This window comes from Somniosus microcephalus, chromosome 26, assembly GCF_052327205.1.
Source record: "Somniosus microcephalus isolate GS21.2 chromosome 26, FLI_Smic_1.0, whole genome shotgun sequence".
NCBI lineage: Eukaryota > Metazoa > Chordata > Chondrichthyes > Squaliformes > Somniosidae > Somniosus > Somniosus microcephalus.
The window spans coordinates 13,710,707-13,727,712 of record NC_141012.1 but is presented as its reverse complement, the minus strand read 5'-3'; the positions used below and the strand labels follow the sequence as shown (position 1 = coordinate 13,727,712).

Genomic DNA, 17,006 nt, shown 5'->3' with positions numbered 1-17,006 from the left:
TAGGTTAGACAGAGGAAATCACATTCCCAAGCGAGAAATCTCTCATTCTAAATCTGTACATAACTAAACATCTTGCGTTTAACATGTCTGACACCTTAAATGTGTCCATAGCATCATCATCATCTGTAGCAACTTAATGATTCGCTCCAATAATCACTGCTCAGGCAAGCATTATGATTTGCTCAAATTTCTGATTGTCACTACCTGGATAGGAGAAGTTGCCAGTACCAATCGAATCAACGATCCGCACATATTAATCACATTGGTCAAATATTTTTTTAGGCCACTAATCTGGAACCAGTAATTAGCACAAAAGAAGCCAATTAAATCACCCTTGTGTTATATAATAATATACATTGCAAACTATAACACTGCTTTTGTTATTAAGCAGCATCTTTTGTACCTTATTACCATGAGCAATGCCACGGGAGAGCTGCTAGTGTATATGGTTTGTAGTTTCGTGCTTAAAAGATCTTTACTGAAAATCTTAATTTATGATACAGGTGAATCTTACACGGGGGTGGGTGGGGGGATGGGGTGGGCTGTGGACTGTATCCTGTTTGGCAGCATTTGGGCTCTGTTTTGCAATATAAAGGTCCAGTGATAGAGAAAAGCTTTCTATTTTGAGAATCTATTTTCCTTTGTGTTGGCCAACACAAGTTTAGCCTTTGCTTGCTCCAGAAACACAGCCTTGCATTCAAGTCGCTGTTGGGAGCAAAACAACTCAAGCAGGAGCAAACATTATTTGATAAGCTCGTGTGTCACTACCTTTATTTTATATATAAATCAAGTTCATCCATGATCAGCGCTCACAATAAAAATGAAGCTGGCACAATATAACAAGGGTAAAATTTTATCTAGTCTGATCATTGACTATCACTAGCCTGGGAGTTCTTGGTGCTGTCACTGGTTGCAAAGAGACAATCTATTTGTACCTTTATTGGGTACGGTAGCATAGTGGTTATGTTACTGGACAAGCAATCCAGAGGTCTGGACTAATGATTCGGAGACGCGAGTTGAAATCCCATCACGGCAGCTGGGGAATTTAAATTCAGTTAATTAAATAAATCTGGAATAAAAAGCTAGTATCAGTAATGGTGACCATTAACTACCAGATTGTTGTAAAAACCCATCTGGTTCACTAATGCCCTTTAGGGAAGGAAATCTACCGTCCTTACCCGGTCTGGCCTATATGTGACTCCAGACCCACAGCAACGTGGTTGTCTCTTGACTGTCCTCTGAAATGGTCTAGCAAGCCACTCAGTTGTACCAAACTGCTACAAAGAGGTCTAACAGCACTGTGGGAGTACCTTCACCACATGGACTGCAGCAGTTCAAAAAGGCGGCTCACCACCACCTTCTCGAGGGCAATTAGGAATGGGCAATAAATGCTGGCCTTGCCAGCGACGCCCACATCCTATGACGGAATTTTAAAAAGGCACAAAACCTTATTTTAAAAGAATAATATCACATTTAGAAAAAAATAAATCAAATGTAGTCACTGAAAACTTAACTAAACTTAATCATAACTTTCTAACTATTAGACAGTAGTATTATGGTATTTATCTTAGATACATTTCAACTTAAATATACACTTGTGTTGCAGGTATCTGGCTAACCGGTCTAAACGCCACACCCTCGCAATGACCAACCCTACAGCTGAGGTTCCCCTAGATTTGCAGAGGCAGCTGGGGCAGCAGCAGGCAATCCGTTCACGGGCCTGGGTTCCTCACCCTGAGCAGCACAGCCGGTGAGTGGCATTTGCACAGAAATCTGTGTCTAAACCTCAGATGTTAGAGTTGAACTACTGCAGGTGTGCAGGATCTGGGTTTCCAGAGTGACCAACTTAGACTATTTTAAAGATTTTTATTAACTCCTGAGCCCCATTAGAAAGGGAAAGGAATTATTCTGTGCTGTTGTCCACATGCCTGTCTGTTTTTTCAGTGCTAACTTTACACCTCAGTAACTCAAATGGTGTATCTAGGTGGCAAAGAAGGTAGATTTTTCACAGTGCAGTTGTGGCAACAACCCAAGTTTCCTATTCTAGCTGAGTTTCCTGGAGAGGTAGAGGGAGCAATTTAGCAATCCCAGCTACCTCCTAACAACCGGTTACAGAGCAACATTGGACTGGGAACAGGATACCAGCCCACCCCCCCCTTTGTAGCAGCAAATGGTTTGAAACCGGGGATGTATAGGAGAACACAAATAATTAGAATAAATAAGAGACGGCTTAATGTATTTTTACCACTTAAATAATTTACATGCAGCACACCATATGTGTACACGTAATTCCTATTATTTCTTACCCAGTGTTTGTACTGGAAGCATAAACGGGGAGGTCAGAAGAAATTAAAGGTTGTAAAAATATGAAATGTATAATCACAAACGACTATTGAAGACAATTCAGTCAGAACATTTAAGAGAATGAAATAAACACTTAAAGAAAATATCCAAGGGTATGGGAAAAGAATACGGAAACTGGATTAGATTAGACAACTTCATTGCGGACTCAGCACCGGCACAATGGGCCGAATGGCCCCTTTCTGTGCTGAAATTCTGATGAAATCCATGAAAAACTTACTGAATAAAGTATAAAATCCATAAATAATCACCTGTCTTAAATCACATAATTTTTTGTGTACTTTACAATAATTTCTCTTGGGGGGGGGGTGGTAGGGAAAGAGGGAATGAGAGGAATTATTTCCAAAACTACAAGTGGTAATAAATTATGTTCGAACATGTAACTCGCCACTTGTTGCTAATGAGTACAAAAGCTGAGAACAATCATTTATAAAAGTCTGAGATGGTGGGATTTTAATTTTACTCCTTTGTTTTTAGTAACCTTTCTGTGGCTGTATATAACGGTACTGGTGGCTCTCCCTTGGCTTTGCCCATGGAAAGTCAGGACAATTGAATTAGCCTCACAGGGCATTATTGATGCTGTAGGTATAGGTATGCAGATCTGCAACTTATGAAGCTTACATAACATAAGAATTAGGAGCAGGGGTAGGCCATATGGCCCCTCGAGCCTGCTCCGCCATTCAGTAACATTATGGCTGATCTTCGACCTTAACTCCACTTTCCCACCCGATCCACATATCCCTTCATCTAGTAGTAGATGTGTTTAGCTGCTGGTCTAATTGTCACAGAAAGGGTGACTAATTAAGAAGTGCGTGACATACATATGAAATGAATTATTACCAGTCGATCGCCAATGACATGGCACACACTGGGAGTCAAGACCAAGTGCAATACTGAGGTCAAGCAGGGTTAGGGGGATAATTGGACCCAGGTAGGGGAGAGGGAAAGGGTAGGGAAGAGAGGAGCTGGTGAGGGAGAGAAGGAGAGTGTAGGGAGGGGAATGGGGGTAGATGGACAAGGAAGGCAAAGGGAGGGAAGGGATGGGGGAATAGGGAGGGAATGGATCAGTGGGAAAGGGGAGGCTTCCAGATTTTCTCAAGAAGAATGGGGGGGTGGTCCCTTTCCATCCACAAGGCACGAATTATCATCTCAGAGGTTTGAGCTCTGCCTTACCAGGAATTTCCTTGTTGGGGGTGAATTCACTCACATTGTTTTACTCTGTGGGGGGTGGGGTGGGGTGGGAAGAGGGGTTTCAAGACCAGTTTTCCTAGTCCGTAGAGGAGTGGTAAGGGGAGAAATTGGACCAGTTGTTTTGTTCTGTGGGGGCCTAGAGGTCTATTTTCCTGCTCAGTTGGGGGGGGGGGGGGTTTCTGAAAAGAATAATAGAGGGTGGGGAGGAAAGCGGCATCACTCCTAATGAAAGTGATCAAGTTCACCTCATTGACCCTGAACGTTGTGCTGCTTGGAGAATTTGGAGTCAATGCAGCGGGGCTGTAATGTAACATTACATGGGCGCCACTGCACATAATAGGTCACAGCACATGACCCTCACTGCACTCCCTCTGGCCGCAATATCTTTGGACTGTTGCAGCAACTCAACATATTTAATATAGTTTTGCCATTTGCTGGCTGAGAATAAATATTGGTATGTCAGTCTTTTAATTAGTGTACTACAGGAATTTTTTTTTTATCCGGGACCGACGTGGTGCCGGTTCATCAAAAATTCTGGATAACCGAGAGCTATAGTTAAAAGATACGGAGAGCTGAGAGCTCCGTATAAAGCAACAAACCCTGTTGCTTAGCAACAGGTGCAGAACAATGGCCACAAGTTCCAAGTGTCTCTGTAGCTTAGCAACAGCTGCAGCCACACCCTTGCACAGCAACAGATCGAGGAAGGCAAGTACAATATGAAGTAAAACTTACCTGAACCTACTCCTGAATTTTGCCGGTTAATCGAGATTTCCGGTTAGGTGCCGGTAAATCGAGAGTTTCCTGTACTACTAATATTCTGCCTCGTTGCCTGAGACAGCCCGTAGAAACTATCGTTGGAGAAAGTTCCAGCTGCCAATCGGGAACACGGATCTCCAAACCCAGGCACATGGGTTACCCTATTTGCACACCTTTACGTGAGCAGAAAACACAAGCAAAAGCGTTTACATATATATATATTTGCATATATTTAATACTATAGTATTTACATCCTTTAAAATCTAGTTACCCTTGCAAATGAATTCAGGCTTGACAAATTGCTTTGGCTAGTTTTGCTCACGTCCTGCAATTTCACATGTATTTTGTGCGCTTCTTGATTATTTTTATTAAATTTATTATTCAGTCAGATGCAATCTATTGCAACAGATTGACAGAACTGAAAGCACACACTAAATAATAGTTTACAGCGGCTATTCATTTTATTATCAAGAGTTGAGCAAATGAACTGCAAGGTTGCTGCCACGTTGGAATTCTCAGTAGTAGAGATACATGATTCAGATAAAGAAACTGTTAATAGCAGCAAATTTCTGACCACAATACAAATCAGTGGCTGGGTCAGAACTTGGTGTTCTACTTACTGATTTAACAGAACTGTTGGAAACAATCCAGATACTTTTAGGATCATATCCTAAAACACAATAATCTACATTTGTTTAACAACAGAAAATGCTGGAAATACTCAGCAGGCCAGGCAGCATCCGTGGAGAGAGAAACAGAGTTAACGTTTCAGGTCGAAGACCCTTCGTCAGTTCTGATAATCTACTTTTGTTTGTTGGGAAATCTTGAACTCTTAATTCAGGTCAACTGAGTTAGGAACCTTGTTTTTTTTAATTTTGGCTGGATTTAGTCACCTTTTAGAACTTTGTATATATTCTGTACCATGCGTTTTAAAAATAAGTAGTTCCCTAATATCCATGTTATTATAAAGGCATTTAATTACCAAGTGATTATGTTCAATTTCCCTTGAAATAATGTTAATATTTAATGATCCTTTAAACCTTTTAAGTAACATGCCATAAACCTCAAAGAAGACGATAACTCATTGAGGGCCATAAATTGCACGTATTGTTTTACAATTGTGCAGGACCCGTAACTCTCAGGTGCTAGGTGTGCAAGTGAGTTATAGCTGTGTTATACTCAAATAAAGGATGTTTCAATCTCTGGTCCTGGAGCGAGATTAATTTCTTAAAGATTAGTATTTAAATTTTGACTGCCCTACTAACTGGCAAATGACAATTCATGTTTGTATTTTAGCCATTTGATTTAGCACTGGCTTGTTAAATTATTGTTCAGTCTCAGAAAATGAACTTAATTAGTCACAATATTCACTGGATGAACCAAAAATAAACAATGTTTAGTTTATCATTTGAAGCCAACATTTTTATGAGTAAAACTAACTCCTTAACATAAAGTAGCTTGACCTAAGATTTTCTCTCCCATTTTAGTAATTGCTTGTCCTGGCAGAGCGCATGGACCTTAACCTTGCAGTGGGATTATTAGATAGGAAAGCTGATTGAGAAAAGGATTGTGCTGTAAAAGAACACTTGTTCCACTTTCCTTTAATTATCCAATACTTGATTTTTGGCAATCCTGACTTCTTTAACAATTTCAAAAGTAACATCACATTAAAGTAACTATTATAATGATTATATTTGTGGGCAGCACTCCCATACCATCAGGGTGCCATCACAGCACATCTAGCACTAAGTACCTTAGATTGCTTATGACTTGCAATTTTAAAACATAAAATAGGGAACAAGGAACCTCTATGACACCAAGAAAGGTGGAAATATCTCCTTTTGTAATTATTCAGTACAGTAAGAAAATAACTTTATACAGCGCCTTTCATGTCCTCAGGACATCCCAAAGCGTTTCACAGCTAATGAAGTACTTTTTGAAGTGTAGTCACCATTGTAATGTATGGAAACGGGCAGCCAATTACGCAAAACAAAGTCCCACAGCAATGAGATAAACAACAAGGTAATTTGTTTTTAGTGAGTTGGTTGAGGGATAATTGCTGGCCAGGACACCAGCAGAACTCCCCCGCTCAGCTTCAAATAGTTCCATGGGATATTCTACCTAAGAGTGCAGACGGGACCTCAGTGAGGTGGAAAGGTAAAAGAGCATTTAGAGTTCATCTTAAGCTTTTGGACAAGGAAAACCAAATCAGATGATATGCTAACAAAGGGGAATGAAAGCCTAGGGAATCACTTTCTGTTCCAAATAATTTCCTCATCTTTGAAACAGATACATTAGTTCCCTAATATATATATTTTTTAATCTGGTATAGCTGAGCCCCAGCTTTCCCTCCTTAGCTGTTCCAGTAACATTAACTGGGGGACTAGAAGCCTCCTAAGAGCTTTTCATTCAATGCAATGGGGGCTTGGCATTTCACTCCAGCCAGGGTCATGATCCACAGAACTGGTATGGCATCAGTGATGTAAGAAAGAATGGAAAGTACACATACAGGGATAGATTAATCGTGGACATTGTCCGGTCAAATAACCAGTGCAGCAGTTAAACCCTGTTCGGAATGGCTGTTACATTGCTGAATCAAAAATAGTTGTGCAATCCACACAAATCTTGCATAACCAGGTACACTGACTATAAGCCTTTTTATCTTCAAATTTTAATTCCACTACTGTCTTGGAAACCCTATGGCTGGAATTTTCTGGGGGGTCAGCGGGCGGGATCGATGGCGGGTCGGGTGGGAAATTTGATTTTTTTGATAGCGGGTCAGGAACCCGCTGTCATCCCGCCTTTCCCAATGGCGTGACTGTGACCTCGGATCGGACCCGACCCACAGAGGCGGACAACCCAATTAAAGCAATTGTTGATTTGTTGACAGACCCTTAACTTTAACTGCTTGCCCACGGGGTCCATGCTGCTCGTGGACGACGTTTGTTAACCTGAGGTGGGAGTTGAATGGCCATTGAGTCAGCTGATTAGTTGACAGCTTGAAATGTACTATAAAAGCTCCCACGTCAAAGCTGTTCACTTTCCAAGCGCAGAAGCTGTTGCTTATTCCATTTGGAACACAGGTTGAGCTTTATGCAGGTTGCAAGTGTTTGGAGCAAACTCCCCATCCAGTATCACCTCATTGGAACAAACTCTCCCACCATTGACAGATTGCCTCTGTCATCTCTACTTCACCTGCCATCTATTCCATCAGCATGGGTACCATTTTTACTGTTTCATCTTGGTCCTCAGAATCTGACCACAATCAGCCCCAACACCAGCAGCACCAGGCACACCAGCAGCACCAACAACAACACCAACCTTCTCCGCAATAACCTGATGCTGCACAGGACAGAGAGCATCAGCACCCGACCACATTGCTGCCCGGGAGGCCAGGGATGGCCTCACCATGGCTAGATTTACTTCACTTGACACTGTACACCCTGGCTGCCATATGATGCACCAGGTTGGCACAACCCCACACCATAAAGCATCCCTACAATGTCCAAGCCATTCCTTTTACACTCCTCACCATTGTGGGGGTACCGTTCAATGTTCCCTCTAATTTATTTTTATGCTGAGTGGGCCACAAACTCCTTTGAGCACGACCTTTTCATTCCTGAGCAAATTTTTAAAAACAGCAACAGTTAAAAGCATATATACAGTAATGCCATATTGCCACCCCACCGTCTCAAATCATGAGACAATCAGACAAAGTTCTATACAAGTTTAACATAACTTCTCTGATTTTGAATTCTATTCCTCTAGAAATGAACGCCAGTGCTTTATTGGCACTTCTATGGCTTTTTTAACCTTTGTTGCTTCTTTTAAGGATTTGTGAATCTACACCCCTAGATCCCTTTGCACCTCTACTCCATTTAGACTCTGAAGCCGCGATTTTATCGGCACTGAGAGAGCGGGTTTGAGGTGGATCAAAGGTTAAAATGGTTTTGATTGACGGCGGGTTCCGATCCCGCCGTCAACCTGCCTCCAAACAATTTTCCCAAGTGTCGGGTCCCCGATTTACGCATGGACCCAACACCTGGCAGTGGGAAGAGGATTAAAACCAATTACTTGCCTGTTAACAGGTAGTTGATAGTTTTTTAATTTTGCCGCTTCTGTCTCGGGTTTCCTGACGTCCAGACACCACGCCAGGTAAGTGTGGCGTGTAGTGAGTCTGCTGTAATGTTTCTGGATTGATGACAGCTGCAGAAGTGGTGTGAAGGATCCAATGGTGCACTGGTGAGTCTCGGGTAAGAAAATGTTGGGAAATTCATTTTTAATGCATTTACACATTTCTTTAGGTAACAAGTTTTGAAATCCATGTCCAGTGTCGCCTCATTGGGAGAACCTCTCTCATCAGTGACAGATCGCTTCTGTCACCTCACCTGCAGCTGCCATCTATTCCAGCCTATGGAGAGAGTCACTGGAGAGCCCTTTGTACACTGATTGTCAGTGTTTGCAGCACCTCAATGCTGTCAAACACTGAGAAATCAGCTGTCAAAACAATATTGTGCGTGGTCCCTTTAAGAAAACCGGCAGATGACGCGTCATCAAATGGCGTCATCAGACCCGCTTCCTCTTAATTGGCTGGCAATCCCGCAGGGCGGGCTTAACAAGGTCAATCAAGGTAAAATCACGTCCGTGGGCTGGATGCAGTTGGGAGCAGGACTGAAAGCCGGAAACCACCTGACCCACACCCAACCCGCTTCCAATGAAAAAATCGCGGCCTTATTTTCCAAGAAGTAGGTAGCCTCCTTATTCCTCCTACCAAAATGCACCACCTCACATTTATCTATATTGAAATTCATTTATCATTTACATGCCCATTCTGCAAGTTTGTTTGCAGTAGAATTAATTAAAAGCTTTTAGTTAGTCATGTACAAACTCGATTTTAAAAAAAAAAAAAAAGAAAAAAAAATTCCTTGTCAGAAATGACTGGGATATAAAAGAACTGCATAATAATGCATTAACACTTCAGAGACGTCACTCAGTTACAAGGTTATGCATCGACAAACAATCCAAAAGCCCAAGGTGAGCTGAAAGAGGCATATCTATTTGTGCAATTTGTATTAATTTTAAAGTTCCAAGCCCCAATCTTTCGCTCCTTCCCCCCCTCCCTCCTGCCCACGATGGTCTCTCTTCCCTTCCCCCCCCCCCACACCTCCCCCCTCTCCCCCCCAATGCTCGATCTCTCACTCCTTCCCTTCCGTGATGGCCTTTCTTCCCCACCCCTGAAGCCCCGATCTCTCGCTCCCTCCCCTCTCCCGATTGCCGGGGACCATGCCCAATGGTCACCAGCTGCAGCCGCCTGTCAATTTGGCCGGCTGCCGGGCGAGAAATAGAAGAAAAAAATTATAATGAGTTCCTGGCATTAATTCTGCAGAACCTCCGTGTCCCTGGCCTTGCCAGGCTTTGCCTGCGCTCCCACGCACTCTCTCCACCCACCCGCCCCCTCCCAACCTCCCCGTAACTTTTGCTACCATTAAGTCAGCTCAGAACAGGGATTGAATACGAGACCTTTTCTGGTCTGTATGACTCCGCTACTCACTGGATAAACTTGCAGAGACTTGAGCTTGGCCCACAGCACAGTGTTTATACTCATGTCTAAAGCCAGAGCTCAAACATTTGACTCATTCATGGTCATCTAATTTCAAGTCCTGACCAGTCGAAAGTATTTCAATGAACTAGTTTAATTGTTTCAAATTCAAGAAATTGAGAAATGGAAAAGTTGATCAGAAGTACAAAGGGAATTTTAATGGATTAAAATTTTAAAAAACCTCCACAAAATTGGACTGCCATTTAAAAAAAGAAATTCTGGCAAAATCAATTGTTGACCAGATCCCTAAATCCAAAATTCCTATGCTGGTAGCTGACAGCGCAGTGGTATATTGCTATGCTCAAGCTGCACTTTAGTTGGGAGAACTGCTTTTTACTAATAAAAGTTTCAAAGCTGTCCAGCAGACATGGACTTTTTCTTAAACTTCTTAAACTAAAGTGTGTGAACTAGACTTTGCATTGTTTGTAACTAGACTGCAGCTTGCAATGGTAGCGTTATGCAAGACTGCCTTCTTGAGCTAGTGTCATGCCCAACATCAAATCCTAAGGTGAAATAAAAACACAAAATGCTGGAAATACTCAGCAGGTCAGGCAGCATCTGTGGAGAGAGAAACAAAGTTAACATTTCAGATCGATGGCCTTTCAACAGAACTCCTAAGCTGACGTTGGTTCAGCTACTGAAAGTGATAGGGCGGTATAAGTGCTCTATTGGCAAATCTATTAGTTAGTATGATTTACTCAAGGCAAGTAACCTAAGAAGTTCTTAAAGGAATCAAAAAAATTGATCTTTACTGTTCTTCATTTTACTGTGCACAGGGTAAATCCGCCAATCTTGCTTTCCCAGTGGGGATCTATGATCAACCCGAGTGAGGGTGGGAGATAGGAATACAATGCTGCAGGGGCATGGATTGGTGAATTTACCCTGGTATGTTGAAGTCCAGGTGGAAGGATGCTGCCTCGTTATAGCAGTTTTGTCGCTAAGTAAGCACTTGGGAATAAAACTGTCCTATTTCTATAGATACTTCATGGGGAGGGTGAGAATTAAACCAAAGTTCTGTAGGAAGGAAATTAAGCAAAACAGGATATCTTGCAGGCCTTTTGGTGTGGTTTGTTGTTTATGGTTTGTTTTGATAGTTTTTTGGTGTAGAATACTTTTTAATTCAGGAAGCTGGCTTGGAAGAGTTATTAAGCTTAAAAATATGATACCAGATCTTTATTTAAGAACTTGCATAATCTTTCTGCAACATAGCTGTTTCTATCCATTCATATGTTGTTGGGAATGCAAGTTCACATAGAGGAAAGTAAATAGAGAAACTGAATAATTTACAGAAATTATGCATGCGAGATGCAGAAAGAACCTCTTTAGGATCTGAGATGGCTTATCATGTCTGCACATACAGCTGTAAAATGAAACAAGATTAGGTCAGAAGTTGAGATTAGAGTGGCGCAATGAAGTCTGATTTGTTGCAGTTTCACAGAACCTGTTAATTATTTTTAAATTTTGCTTTATTTCAGTGTTTGCTACAAAGACCCCAACACCCTGCACCTTCCAACGGAGAGGTTCTCTCCCGTTCGTCGTTTCTCAGACGGTGCTGCTAGCATACAGGCATTCAAAGCCCATTTGGAGAAAATGGAGAAAAGCACAACCACAAACAGCAGCATAAAACAGCTACAGCAGGTGGGCAGAATTCCACAGCACTGATTAGGAAATGTCAAGCAACCAAGCCTAGAGGACAGTGTGAAAACTTATCAAAATCTAAAGTTGTGAAGTATAATTTGATTGTCCCCACTGGCCATTAACAGAGATTGGCGAGTCTTACGAGTAATATGTGAATAATGCCTACCCAGACAGATGACCTCTCGCTAATGTTTTATCCACTGCCATCCAGACTGAGGGAGTGATTACTCCTGTTGGTAATTTCAGTGGAAAAAGTTGATGTGGGTGCCAAAAATTATCATTAAGAAGAATTCCATCTCCTAATAATACCTCTGCAATACTTCCCCAATCAAAGAGAAAGCCCAAAACAGGAGTACCTATAATGGGAAAGACTCCTCAGCTTATGTGTATACAAGTTCTTGCCACTTAGCTTGATCCTTCATCTTCTTCTGTAATTGAGACTTTGTTAGGAAATAGCCTTTGTTTGGATTTCAAGCCCATCTTCTGGGTGAGTAGGTTTGAGCTATAAGGTGCAGACCTAACCTATGCAATGCGAGGTTCTTGACATCTGTGCACTGTTCGTAATATGACATACTGAAGCTGAAAAAAGGGAAGCAATTTTAACCAATAGTCACAGGTAACCTGCATGACTATCTGCTAATACTTTGTAAAAGCTTAAACTACTGATGGAGTGAAACTTACTATGAATACTGAGGGTCCTTAGTACAGTACACACTTGGTCAGTTAGCAAAATGTTTGCATATTGCGCTGGAAGTAAATACTTATCATCAATGCTTTCTGGTGCATGTAGTAACTGATAAGTGGTGCCTTCCAAAAAAAATCAAGAATGCACACTGGTTGCCTTGCCTCATAAATCTAGTGTTTTCAGATTTTGGATCTATCAGATAATTACTTTGATTGACCTGGTTCTTGGGTTGATTAGTACTGGATCTAGTATTTCAGAAACACTAATAACTAGCCACTTCTCCAAATTACCACTATTAAGCTCTATTTTTATGTTTAGGAATGTGAGCATTTACAAAAGATGTATGGAAACGCTATGGATGAAAAAATATTCGAGAAGACACAACAGCAACACATACTTTACCAACAAGAGCAGCAGCAACAAATCCTACACCAACAGATTCAGGTAGCATAGCGATTTACAATGACATACCACTTGTACTGTGAGTGCATGTGTTACTTTGGCTAGTCTGATAGTGACTCCGGCACTCTCCCCTTCCAAAAATAAAGCCAATCTGGAAGTCTCACTTTATTTCCCCACCCAAAAGCAGTCTGCAGGTTCTGCTGATTCTGCTTGCTTTATGGAAATGGGGAACCAATTGATCATATTATCTCATCAAGGAGCAACATCCTGTAGTGCTTTTTGAATTATATCAGATGCCAAAAGTAAGCAAAGCAAACAAATACATCACCCAGAAGTAATACTGTGTAGTGTAATCTGGTAGAAAACACTGTGGAAACACAAATGGCCAGACAGGCCAACCAGTACTTTTAGGGGTATTTTAGCCCTCATTTTTCTTTTTTTTTATTGTGGTTTAAATGTACATGAACAATTTGCAATATAAGGTCTACTCCTGATAATTCAAAGTTATTGTTTGCGCTAAAGTATTTGAATTATCTAATAATTTAAATTAAGCAATGTAAGTATCACAGCAAAGTGGGAATTAGGGCTTAAAAAATGGAATTATCAGATAATTTGAATTGAGTGACTTTGAATTCAGAAGCGTAGACTGTATGTGGGGTACAATTTGAAACTTTTGAAATTACAGCACATTAAAGGTAGCAGTGATTTGTGAGGTTAAGACAACGAGCAGCTCAATTGTACTTGTGAGCACGACATGGTTTTCTTTGTTGGGTTTGGAGGAAGATAAAAGTATTCCACCCTCGTCAGGCGGCCTTTGCAACCTATCAGGAGAGTTCAACATAGAGCAGGGTATCCTAGGAATAGGAAATTATAGAGTATAATTTTATTCCACAATGAATGTTATAGCCATGACAGTAAATCAGTACGTTTGACTCCTGTTTAACCTTGTTGTATGTACTGCACGATAGTAATGTATTTTTGCCAATTATGACCATCCATTTCTCTGGACCTATAGGAATGTATTCGACCAGCTCAGCCTTCACCTCCATTGTCAACAGCTTCATTGGTACAGCATGTAGAAAACCAACCAGCGTTAATCACCCACCAGCTGCAAAGGTGAGTAATCCAAGTATAACTTTTTCCAGTTCTGATGAAAGGTCATCGACCTGAAACATTAACTCGGTTTCTCTCTCCACGGATGCTGCCTGACCTGTTGAGTATTCCCAGCATTTTCTGTTTTTATAACTTAGTCTGGGTTGGCCAACTATATAATAATGTGCTATTTTAAAGGTTATATTTTATTGTTTTACATTTGATGTATTTTATGTTAATACATATATTAATATTGTGTGTCACCTTGGCTGTCATCTGTGTTCCTTTTATTGTGAGTTTGCGCCTCATACCAAGTTTTGAACTCGTAATCGAAGCTAACACTTGAGAGTGCTGCCCTGTTGTAGCTGGCAGATGAGATGTTAAGCCTTGGTCCTTTCAGTTTGTTCTGATAGTTCAAGTGGACATTAAAGATCCCATGGCACTATTCAGAGAAGATCAGTGAGTTCTCCCAGTATCCTGGACAACATCCCTCCCGCAGTAAATAGATTAACAGATCATTGCTGTTCTGGGATGTTGCTGGCGGTAAATGACTACCAAGTTACATAGCAATGGTTATGATATTTCAAAAACAATTCGGTGTGTGAAGTGCTTTGAAATGTGCTGGTATGATAGATAAGCTATAATGTAAATGTGAGCAATGTTTCCCCCTAAGGTGCGCGGCTGCGAGTTCCCACGCAGGCCGCTCACCAGCTCTTGCCGCTGGAACAGATGCCGTGCAGCAAATTTAAAGGGACCGCGCACAAAAAAAATTTAGAGGGAACATTGAATGCGAATATATATTCACATGTTAAATAAGCTTAGTAACAAAACATTGACAAGGCAGTTTGGCCTAGAAATTGGGTTGGGGCGCAAAAGTCGGCTGAGCGCAGGATTTAGCGCAGCGATCGGTGTGATCCCGATCGCCAGAAATTCAGTTTCAGTGCCCCTCGAGGGAGACGGGGCGAGGCTCGAGGCGTTCCGCGTCCCTCTTAGGGCGCTGAAACTGATTATCGCAGCGCAACGTGCCGCAGCGCCACATGCTGCGGCACGGCACGCTGCGGTACTGCAGGCCTTCCTCCCACTGTTAAGGGGGAGGTGCCTGCAACAGCGCGATCCCCGATTGCGAGTGCCGGCAAATGAGCCCGGCACCAAGGAGAAGTGCCGGGCTCTCGGGAAACAGCCGGCAATGCTGCGGGGGGGGCGGGGTTAGGAGGTCGGGGACAGAGGTGCTGGCAGGCGGCCGCCGAAAAAGCGTCCGCCCCGCACCTCCACGGCGCCCCGCACCTCCACCTTAACTTGCGCCGCTGCCGGCACAGTAAGGCCCCGTGAACCGGGCGCGGGTAGCGAGCGGTGCAACTGCGGCGTTCGCTACCAAATATCGCGAACGGGGCGCTGTGCACACCGATGACGTCATCGGTGGCGGCGCAGCGCAAATGCCTAACGCCACCATTAGCGCCCCTACTGAATATCGCCGGAGACGCAGCCAGTGGCGCTACAGCCACTGACTGCCTCTTTAGGCGCTAACAGGTGGTGCTACTCACCCAATTTCTCCCCCTTGGAGTTTTGTTGACTTTCCACTAACCTGTGCTTTGCTTGATTCTTCTTTTTCGCACAAGAAAAAATTATTTCTATTATTACTAATGCAATTACTTTGAAAGTGCCATATTTGGATTAAATTTTTAACATTTTCAAACAGATTTTAGTGAAATGCTTTGTTGATGAAATATCCTTATATAAACTTTCCATCATGTTTGATGCTTGCATTGTATTTAATTTGGAATAAAACCAGTGATCTTAGAACTGTAACACCTGAAATATTTGTGAAATTATAATGGGAACATTCTAATGTTACAGGAAACTCTTGTTCAAACGGCACCTAAATATCCGGTATTCTCTATTAACCGGCAAAATCCTCACTCCAAAAACAACACCTCAATAACCGGCAATGTTGCCGAGTCCGAGTCTCCCACGGTGGCCGAGTTAGTCAGTGGGGATAGTTCTCCAAACTGCCATTACTCGGCTTCTTGGCGCTGTCGGAAGTCGGGAACACCTCAATACCCCTGTAACAGGAGTCTGACTCTCCCGCGCTGCCGATAGTCTCTTTGATCCGCCATTTTACAGGGGTACTGTGTGTCTCCCACGCTGCTGGTAGTCATTGCATTGCATTACCCTCAACTGGCAGTACTGTACTTAATCAAGCATCTTCCACTATCCATTTAACACAACATTCTGTAGATGAGTACCCAATTACTGTATACTGCACATTTCTTGATTTTTTTCTTTTTCTTTTTTAAAAATAGCCTTGGTAGATAACCCTCTCTGTCATCTGGAATTTTTGATCAACCGGCAACATGCCGGTCCCATCGGTGCCGGATACCAAAGAGTTTCCTGTACATTTATAAGCTCATCTCCTACCACAACTAACACTACTTGTCAGACAACACATCCAAAACCTATTATGTTAAGCATGGAGTTTAGCTTATAGCTATAAGCCACATATAATGCATGGGCTTGTCAAATCCCACTGATTTTATAAGTGTGCCTCACTTATGGTACGTTATTATTGGATAGGATCATTGGGTATTTAAACATTTTGTATAAAATGCTACATTTGCCGATTATATGACAACAATCACTTAATTGAAACTACCTGTAACTGCCTCTGAATTATGACATTAAAAAATATCACCTTTTGCAGGTTACGAATTCAGCATGAACAGTCGAGCCCTCCTCCCAACCATCCCAACAACCACCTCTTCAGCAAGTCTAATAACAGTCCTCCACCTGGCACCTCGGCCATCATGCAATCCAGCAGTAAGTATACTCCATGTTCATTTTGGATCCTCGGTTAATCAGTCTAAACATCTTTTGCAGCTACTTTTTTATTTCGATTGATAGATTATCTTTTTCCGACTAGGTAAGTGTAGTCTCTGGAGTCGAAGTGGCTCCAAGATGATATGCCTGTTGAAAGACAGTTTGGAATCAAGTCAACACTTTGTGGTACACTCAATAATTCTGTACCTGAGCCAGGCAGGTCAACAGTACTGCAGGGCACTGTTGATGATTGACCAGCCAGCCTGGTTCACTGATGGAGGGGTAGAACTGTCATTGGGGACCAGGATTCTTCCCACTTGGCTTCATGTAACCCTGCAAGCCAATGCCCTAATATGTAGGGTAGCCCTACTTGTACAAGCAGTAAGAATCTTAATATTACACTGGCACTGCCCACCTAAGCTCGCTATCTTAATATAAGTGCGGCGTTTACTTGTGGGAAAAGTGTGC

At 42.2% G+C, this 17,006-nt stretch overlaps 1 protein-coding gene across 4 annotated transcripts in view; it reads left to right on the top strand.

Annotated features, from left to right (window-relative positions):
- Positions 1 to 17,006, top strand: part of sik3 (SIK family kinase 3) — a 349,943-nt gene that overhangs the window by 311,811 nt on the left and 21,126 nt on the right. For 3 of the 4 annotated variants that reach the window (XM_085967854.1, XM_085967853.1, XM_085967857.1), the window contains 5 exons: positions 1,607 to 1,750; positions 11,383 to 11,545; positions 12,549 to 12,674; positions 13,648 to 13,748; positions 16,423 to 16,538. In XM_085967854.1, the coding sequence (XP_085823980.1) occupies positions 1,607 to 1,750; positions 11,383 to 11,545; positions 12,549 to 12,674; positions 13,648 to 13,748; positions 16,423 to 16,538 (650 nt within the window). The remainder of the gene's footprint in view (positions 1 to 1,606; positions 1,751 to 11,382; positions 11,546 to 12,548; positions 12,675 to 13,647; positions 13,749 to 16,422; positions 16,539 to 17,006) is intronic. The other variant, XM_085967856.1, reaches the window with a different exon arrangement.